The 10,000-nt window shown below is 37.1% G+C and overlaps 1 protein-coding gene across 4 annotated transcripts in view; it reads right to left on the bottom strand.

Annotated features, from left to right (window-relative positions):
* The window catches only part of LOC144971156 (uncharacterized), an 85,198-nt gene that overhangs the window by 1,107 nt on the left and 74,091 nt on the right, over positions 1–10,000 (bottom strand). For all 4 annotated transcript variants that reach the window (XM_078911633.1, XM_078911632.1, XM_078911634.1 and 1 more), the window contains 5 exons: positions 9,749–9,957; positions 7,770–7,958; positions 6,720–6,811; positions 4,752–4,937; positions 1–115 (listed from right to left, as the gene is read on the bottom strand). The exon at positions 1–115 is cut by the window's left edge and continues 1,107 nt beyond it. In XM_078911633.1, the coding sequence (XP_078767759.1) occupies positions 1–115; positions 4,752–4,937; positions 6,720–6,811; positions 7,770–7,958; positions 9,749–9,957 (791 nt within the window). The remainder of the gene's footprint in view (positions 116–4,751; positions 4,938–6,719; positions 6,812–7,769; positions 7,959–9,748; positions 9,958–10,000) is intronic.

The following is a 10,000-nucleotide window of genomic DNA, read 5'->3' as shown; positions in this document are numbered from 1 at the left end:
TTGCGAGGGACAACCGAGACTGGTCCTTGTTTTTCCTGCATTGCTTGATGATGCGCATGATTTCCTCCGTGGGTGGTAGCACGACGACGATTATTGCCATGACAACAGCCCACACCTGATAGAAATACAAACGATAATCTAGGAATTAGAATATTGTTTTACTTAAAAGGATAGCTTACCCCGCTTTAATCAATGGCCGGTGTCAATCAAAAATTAAATTCTGTCTAGTCCCTGAAGAAGCCAACATAGATAAAATGTTACGTCAGAACTTTATCAAACATCCTCGCATCTCCTGTTCCAAGCAGTACGTAGGTTAAAGAAAATCGAAAAAAGTGGTGTACTAGGCAAAGTAGATAAAACATCTTTTAAGAAAATCGCACTACAAAGTCCACCATTTCGACCACAGATCGAACTTCAAACATTCAGGCCAATCCGGAACCATTAATCAGTTTTAAAAAACTTCTCATAGGTTACTGCTCAAAAATGCTACATTACGTAGGTAAATGTATCCAGGCATATTTGGAAAAAAAGGACTTTGGGATAGATCAGCATTTAGGCAAGGAATTCCCTTTACATGCTCCCCTCGCAACAAATGCCATGAGCCTACTATGGTACCACTATGGTACCATGATTATAATATGATTAGCTAACCAAACAATGGATGATTCTATTGTGATATATAGGGAGCTTTTGTGTTCTTGTGATATGGCAACTGGCTTCTGACCTGCAGGTGCCTGTATCGAGTTCCGCTGTTGGCCGCGCAAGGTTGAGTCCTTGAAAGATGTTCTTTATTCATATGATCTCACCATTCTCAAGTCTAAGATTCAGTAGATATTGCTCTAAGTAAATATCCATGCTTTTAGAAAATACTAAACGATGTGACGGTGTTTGTAAGTAGTTATGCACTATATCGCAAGAAATTAATCAATTTTCTAATCAACTGAATGTGTGATATTTACGAGGTACATCCTACAGGGTAGATTGTGAAAGAATGCTCTTTGTCCATTTCACTCAAAGATACATTTTCTCATTAGGCACATCTGGCCTATTTCGTTAAATTTAATATCTTCTCGGAACGCAATGATAATAATATTGTGTGTGTTCCGCCATCGTTTGTTGGACTGGACTATTGCTTGAGGCGAACTTTCTCCCGTCTATCTGTATTTTATGTGCAGTTTTACTGTATTGTGATTATTTTTTTTTCTCTAGGCTGAAGAGGGGATTTGAGTCCGAAACGTTCTGTATTCGTTTATCTACAGCTGTTCTATTTATTTCTATTTAATAATTTGTACAATTTATAATGCTTCATTTGTATTATGAAACAAGATAACGATGAAAAGAGTAGATTGAAATGACCAATGGAAATAGAAGAAAACCTGTAGTTATGAGAATGTATTGTAGAGCACTGATAAAGTCGTTGAAATGTCCATTTTTCTGAAACCTCTTCTAATCTGTTTTTAAGAGAGAAGAAGCTCTGGCATTTACTTCATTTCATTTATCGCTTAAGACGACTGGTCTCAATTGGGGAGAGCCTAGAGAACGATCGAGAGCAAGCAGGAGTGGAGGACCTTTGTTATCGCTGCCCATCATGATAGGGGGCATAATATAGGATAATAAGACATGTCGTTCGTGACCAAACAGCGACAATTACTAGCCTAATAGCTACGATTATTTATTTATATCACAATTTTAAATATTATTCTTTCCTATATGTGCCCCAATAATATTATTTGCTACGGTGTTTATTCTGTCGCTGAAACCGTGTCTTTAAAAATGTTAATAAGAATATCATAGTGAAATAAAATGATGTACAGTAGTGGGAGAAGGTCTGACTATAGATAGAATGAAGTTGACGTTAATCGAGTCTTTGTTATTGTTTTTTGCCATCCACGTATATGAGTAATTCTCACTAAACTGTATTATCCAGACTATAAAAGTGCATAGCTGCACATCGTTTTGTATGTTGGCCCGTTATATTTCCGGACGGCAATGTTGTGAGCTTTTTAACCAAGCGCATACTATCTATAAAATGGATATAATGTTTGCGCAAAGAAGCGTTCAAACATTATATTAATTCAATATACTAATATATATATATATATATATATATATATATATATATATATATATATATATATATATATATATATATATACTATATTACATTGTGAACCTTTTGTCTGCAAACAACAAACTTCTAAGTTTCATTCATCTCTTACACGATTCGTTTCAAAGGGTATATTCATGTTGTAATGCTAGTCGTAACTTTATGTTACTTGTTTTGGCTGTGTTGTTTGCTGAGCAAGTGCTTGAACCCAGAATGTCTAATATCAGTCTGTGATTACGTTAATTATTGACCTTTGTAATCAACATGATTCTCTTGGAGGTTGAAATGGCACTACTGCATTATAATAACAGGAAATGAAGTGAGCAGAAAAGTGCCAGAAGAGAATAAAAACTTCGCGGCGATGGAGGTTCGAACTTACGACTCTCTGTTCCGACAACCCCACCTGGCCGTGAGAGGGACACTATGAAGTCGATGCCATCCTACACCATAATAGAGATTTATATATTTATCAAACAGATAAATTCTAAAAAAGAAGATTGGATTCTTTAAGGAGAGATTCGTTCCCTCCCTAGCTTTATCATGGATGTTAAACTATATTATAGCTTGTCACATAACATTACTTCAAATAGTGATTTTAATAGTTAACTGTCGTACTATAGAGACACATATATTTAAATATTTAGCCAGAAAACTCGTTCTTCAAATATCGATCGATTTAAATGAACCGCGAGGTCCCGGGGCGGAGAGTTTTTGTCAAGATGAGGGTCATTTACATCGATCGATATTTGAAAGAAGAGTTTTCAAGCCAAATGTTTAAATACGTGTCTTTCCAGAGTACGGAAGATAACTGGTCAAGAATGTTATACTCTTGCAACAGACACCAGGTTGACCGAAACATTTTCGTTTCATGGCTATTCGAGCACAAAGTAATATCTCATCTGACTGTGTGTCAAAGTTAATATATATATAATATAATATATATATATATTATATATATATATATATATAATATATATTATGTAGCTCATACCAAAAAATATTAAATCATCTGAACCAGCTAACTTTAACAGTGGGAAACATAATGAATATATTAACCGCATTGCACGATAAGAAAAACAATTAAAGACTTTATCTTTATTAAACTGTCATCCATTTGTTCCAGTTTTCTAATATGTAAAATCATTTGATTAGATAAAAGGGAAACCCAAAACGTTAGCAATAATCTGTCTCCTGTCATTTATTCAAGCTTAACATAATTTCTTTACAACCGATTCCCCTAAAACCAAACATAAAGTATAATTTAAAAAAAACAAAACAAGCATAGCTATAATTAATTATTACTAAATTGTTACGTTACCCATCCCAAAATAATTCAAATATTGTCGTCTTAGTTTGTAATTATTACGTTTGAACAGGTCGAAAACCAGCACAATTTTTCTTCTTGCTATATAACTCTTTGACATAAGATGGATATATGCGTGGGAAAGTGCAATTGAAATGTTAAATAAAAACTTTTTATGGCGAAATATCAACTAAATGTGGGACGAGACATCATGCCTATAAGGCGCTATTACAATTTGTTCTTTTTTTTTTTTTAGAGGCTATGCTGTTACCGGTAATGAGAATTGTTAGTACAGAATCTTTTTCCCAAGGACTTTGTGTTACTCATAGTGGGACTCGAATCATGACCAGCAGGTTAGAAGCGAGTGTCATAGCACAAGACCACAAATCTGCACATGTTAAACCAAAAGTCTTCAATCTGCCTTAAGACGGCGGTTCTCTTCAAAATAGTACGTGAACCTGGATGGCCATGTTCCCCTTTCACCTTCAAGACTTCTTGCTTGAAATCAAATGCGACAGTTGTTCAACCAACTGTGAAATCAAGTGAACAGTTTCTATGTAATAGCATCGAAAGACTAAAGATAATATAATACTTATGCTGGGGAAAATAATAATGGTAATACTACATAATATGACAGAGTTCTCACAAGCCACTAATGTTAGGAGTTCGGGACCAGCAATTCTTCTTCTTGGATTTAAGCTTGGGAAATGAAGTCATTAACTTCAATTTGAAACATCAACATTTTAAAATCCTGAATAACTTATTTAGTTCAGAAATGATTGAACAGTGCTGGAAAATAAAGATCAACATTAATGGCGTTCACGCCCGCGACATTTGGATTTATTGCACGCACCATTCATATCACCTTGTTTAAAAACAGTGATAAGCAGGTAGCTAAAATAGAATCAGAAATGTGCTCTATCACGACAATACGATATTATGTCCGAATGGAAAATTCGAAGAAATTAAGCTTATAGTCAATATTATCTGAATTGGGAGGTTACAATTGTTGTTTTCAATTTGAAGAAATAAAATTCATTTCATCAATGAAGAGACTCATATCGATTTATTACGTAAAACTTTAAATTGAATTTTAAACATCAAGTTAACCCAGACATTATAGCCGTTTTAGATGATTTGTCACCAATACTAAAAACGAAATGTAAATTTCCAGACGATTACCGACAAATCAATTTCTTTCGATTTGAAACGTTCACGAACAATGAATTGTCATTTTACCAAACAATTTGTGTCATACACAATATCATAATATCTACGTACAATTTCTACCAGTGGCATGACATGAAATCGTCGTATCCACCGTTCTATTCTTTAACAAACCTGTGTAAAGTAGAGCCACATTTCAAACCGGTTCAGATCCATGTCAGGAAAAGCTGCCATGATTCCTGGAATAAAGACGCCAAAGATGAAGATGCTGACACCCCCGGCAATGTACGCCGTCATCTTGGCTTTCCGGAACGCTTTGCTCATCTGATCCATCGAAGGCCGTCCTTCGTATTGCATGCCCTGGGAAGGAAAGGCATAATCTTGATGAGATTTACAGGTTTACTGGCTTTTGCCAGTGTGTGCATTGACAAAGGAGTGAATAATTTAAAAAAAGGTAATTTACTTTATTAGCACTTAACACCAACATTATTTAGATTCACGGGATAAAAATACAACTAAAACAAAAATCTATAACACACACACAAACACACACACACACACACACACAAATATTCACACTTACACACGCACACAGACACATAGACAGAGCTAATAAATCCAGAAAAATGCACGTTTAAAGCGATAATTATGTATTTAAGATGTATACTAAAAGATTTCAAAAGGCTTTTTATTTTCAAAGCAAAGTACACTATGCACAAAATATAGAAAATAAGCGACTTCTTACACTCACAACACTCTTTGTTTTATCCTAACCAGACGTATCAAAGAGACCACACGATAGATATCTATTAACTTTAAAAGCAAATTTTTGTGTGTCTGGTGTCTGGATAGCTCATTGGCCAGTGGGTCCGCTTGCTCTCCTCCCTACCCCCCCCCCTCCCTCGCCCCCCCCCTCCCATCTCTCTCTAACTCTCTCTCTTTCTCAACCAGTCGATGGGTGCCGTATCGATTGGATCCCGGATATGGCTCTTTGACGTTGTGACATGTTTGTTCTCTGTTTTTTATCCCGTATTTCTCCAGACCCTTTATTTCTCATCATTCAGACACATCCTAACTTAAAGTGAGCTAATAACGTTGGCTTTCATTTGAACAAATAGAGATTGTCCAATGACCATCTCCTCTTAAACAAAACATATATGTATTATGTCCAGAACTCAACAATAAATCATAACTACCAATACTTATAAGTTTAGTCTGTCAGTGACAAGGATCGCTCCTTAATCAGTCAAAGCAGCAAAGTATCGATTAGCAATTTCCGAAAGTGTCCTTTACCATGAGAGAGAAAGAGATAGAAGTTATGATAATGTATAGTAAATCTCTATAACGTGGGACATCTTCTTTTGACCGCCCTTTACCCTTTCAACTTTCAGGATTTTTCGATTCTTATATAATGATATAAGTATTTGGATATTGATATAGGAATAGAAGGTTGGCGGCTGCAGAATGAAGAATCATGAGATTGTCGAAGCAGAAAAATGACTAACAATGAAGTATTGGGTTAAACAGAAAATGACGCTTATTTGGTAAAGATAACATAACAGAAATACAATTATAATTCCTCTGCCATGTTATATTGAGAAACGACAATTTGGATAAAGAGGTCTTGTTAGGGGAAATAGATGCGAAAAGAAGCGGATGTAGACAGCGTACAGGCGATGCTATAGTTTTCAGGAAGTAAATTGGAGAGATCAATGACATCGACTTTCTGAGACATCAGAGGAGTGGAAAGATTGTGGTACAAATGTCATTGACCCGGCACCACTTGATGATGATGTTGATTTTTTGTAACCTTTCTTGGACACTTTAGATTATTTTTATTGGCAGCGTAAGCTTATTTCATAGAATATTTGTTTTCCAACGCGTTGATTTGCTATACTGTCTAAATAAACTACGTTTAGACAATGATGTTTAAAGGCAAAACGATCGGAATAAGGGAATTTAAGCTTTTAAAAAAATGAACAAAAATCAAACCTAAGTTTCAATTTTAAGTATCAACGTCATCCCGACATAATACCATTCAAAAACGTTTGGTCACATCAATGTCTCCTTTATAATACCTGAGCGGTGACACCTATTGGTGGCGCAAGCAGAGCAGGGTTTTGGAATCGCCTTAGAACATACCTTCATATCCTCTCTGTAAAGGACTTCCCATGGTTGGAGAGGGTTGTCGATGTTAAATAGTTTCATCCACTCATAAGATTCATCTTCTTTGGCTGTATTAGAGGTTAGCAAAAATAAGTTCATAGTTTTAATCCCAGTCTTATAGACTAGACGTGTTGCATTCATTCGCAATACCTATAACATTGAAATAAAGTAAGTTCTCAAGAAAATTAGGTCGTGTGATATAAACACGAAAAAGGTGATAACTATTTATATGATATACCATTATTATGGTTAGGATGTGAGATGTGATTGTTGTTCCACGAGGCATTTCTTATGTTTCAATATGTAAGCTAGGCATACCAATCTCGAACCAATATGTATAATCATCTTACATAGTTTATATCATACAATCTTTTAAAACACAAAGAAAAAACATATCTTGAAGCTACTCAGCATTCCAGGTAGTGTGTAAACTTAGTAGTAGCTCGGTCAAATGCTTTTATATTTTCTCTGTTTAACAATGTTGTCATGACCAATTGCTTATGTATGACTGCAATAATATTAACAAAAACCACAACTACGTTCAACTACTATCTACTACTTCTACTTCTACTATTAGTACTATTAGTATTACTACTGCTACTGCTACTGTTGCTTCTACCACAACAACAACAACAACTACTACTACTACTACTACTACTACTACTACTACTACTACTACTACTACTACTACTACTACTATACTACAACTACTACTACTATTACTACTACTACTACTACTACTACTACTACTACTACTACTACTACTACTACTACTACTACTATACTACAACAACTACTACTACTACTACTACTACTACTACTACTACTACTACTACTACTACTACTACTACTACTACTACTACTACTACTACTACTACTACTACTACTACTACTATTACTACTACTACTACTACTACTACTACTACTACTACTACTACTACTATTACTACTACTACTACTACTGCTACTACTACTACTGCCACCACTACTGCTACTACTACCAATGAAATATTTCCATTTACTTACTTTGGATTTTGTGCGTCAGTAAAGATCCTATAATACAGACAAATAGGCTGACGGCAAAACTTAATGAATTTCCTGTCAGAATAACGTAATCCTGAGTTGTATTCATCACAAAGTTACTCAGGCCATCAGGGTAGGTGGACGCCACAGCTAGGGTAGCAACCACTCCAGATACTAAACCACTCATGCTTCCTGTATTAATGGGGGGGGGGGGGGGTATCGCAAGAAGAAAGAGTGACTTTAAAATTGTGAAAAGACACGTTGAATATATATCTATTAACCATGCTGATCGGCACATCTTGGCAATTGATTGAAAACGGATTCCTACTAGTGCGGGGCGGTCCTTGGCAAGCTTAAGGACCACGGTCCTACGGTCCTTGGGAAATGAAGACCGCAAGGACCGGTCTCTCGGTCCGTTCATTCTTGAACCGTTAAAGACCGCTACACGATGAAAACCGTGGCCTACAGGAGTAAAACACACGGAGTAGTCACACTAATTTCAAATTGTAACCTAATTAGAGAAGAGGGGTGATGCCTTCTTTATTTGCTCACCGTACTTCATTGTTACTTCGATAATTTAATAAAATTTGAAATTTATCCCCATTAACGGAGATAATGGCATCGCCCAAGGCGTTGATCGAGTTGTTCGTGGCGTTGATACACACACGCAACTCCTACCCCCCCCCTCCCCCCCCCCACACACACATTAGAGGGCAGCGAGCATTGAAGAGTAAGAGAGAGACGTGAAGTTATAATAAGAGGGGGTGGATGAGGTGATAAGAGGGGTCGATGGTGACTTTTCGCCAGATCTAACAAACTCAGCTACCCATTCATTGCTGAGTAGACAGGGATTCAGAAAAAAAATCGACTGCACCCGGGATCGATCTCTGGCCCTTTGCGTATAAAGAGAGTGCTCTATCAACTGAGCTATCGGGGTCCCCAAATATTCTATTGGACCTTTTAAAAATACAGACGTTATAACTGTTTTTTTTTTGGACGGAAGAAACTAATGAAACTCATATTACTTGATTAGTTAAAACACCAAACGAAATTTTAATATTATTGTATTATTTTAAATGACAACAATGCGATAGAAAGGAGTGGCGACAAGAGATGGACAAAAGAAAACAAAAAATCAGACTTGCAACTTGCTAGGTTCGACACACACACACACACACACACACACACACACACACACACATCTTTAGTAGTCACATACATTTCAAACAATAACCCATTAGAGAAGAGGGGTCATGCCTTCATCATAGATCATTGTCATTGCGATCATTATGGTGTAGTAAATTTTGAAATTTACCCCGTATAATGGAATCGTCCAAGGCGTGCGCCTCCTGTTCCCCCATCTCACACACGAAAGGGCGGTTTGCGGAGTGGAGGGAGGTGGTCGTCTGCCTCTATGGTCGTCTGTGTCGTTTAGTGTATGGCAAAGGGGGGTGGGTGCGATTAATTAAGTGGGATGGGTGGTGATTGGTGGAAGATAGGCAAAGGACCGAGGCACCGAATCGCTGGGGAAGTAGTATGGCGCCAGACAGTTGAAAGGTGATAAGAAGTGAGGACCGCCGGCGGTCTTCCTCTTTGGGACTGGACCACGGTTCACAGCTAAAAGACCGTGGGACCGGTCCTCGGTCCGGTCCTCAGCGCGGCACTAATTTCTACTGTTTTTAAAAATGAAAAATAAGTAGAGGTGCAGTCGGTGATGATGATGATGATGACGATGATGATGATGATGATGATGATGATGGTGGTGGTGGTGATGGTGGTGGTAGTGCTAGTGAAGGTGGCAAGGCGACGGTGGAGTTGTTGATGTTTCTTCTTCTTCTTCTTCTTCTTCTTCTTCTTCTTCTTCTTCTTCTTCTTCTTCATCTTTTATAACTCAATTCAGAATTAGAATGACGATTCAGACTTAATTTTTATCTACATTCAAAGAATCAAATTTCCATCCAAAAAAAAAAGCAAAGCAAAACCTGCTATCAATCCAGTCCCTGTGGCCTTGACCCAGACAATCGACAACACAACGGGAGGAAAGCAAGGGATAGTCAAGGTGGCGCCACTGTAGAAGATCCAGTTCAGATCAATCCCAGAGGAGAACACAGCCAGACCTAATGGGACGAGCCACACAGTCACCCAAACGATACACCAGTTCTTGAAGTTGTACAGCAAGTCCATGTATTCCCTGTACGATGATTTAAACGATGGAAAAGTAATCTCATTTGTGA

The sequence above is a fragment of the Berghia stephanieae genome, chromosome 4, assembly GCF_034508935.2.
Source record: "Berghia stephanieae isolate SIO BIC M18660-M18661 chromosome 4, UCSD_Bste_1.3, whole genome shotgun sequence".
Taxonomy (NCBI): Eukaryota; Metazoa; Mollusca; class Gastropoda; order Nudibranchia; family Aeolidiidae; genus Berghia; species Berghia stephanieae.
The sequence above is the reverse complement of the archived record's forward strand: the minus strand, read 5'-3'. Positions and strand labels throughout refer to the sequence as shown.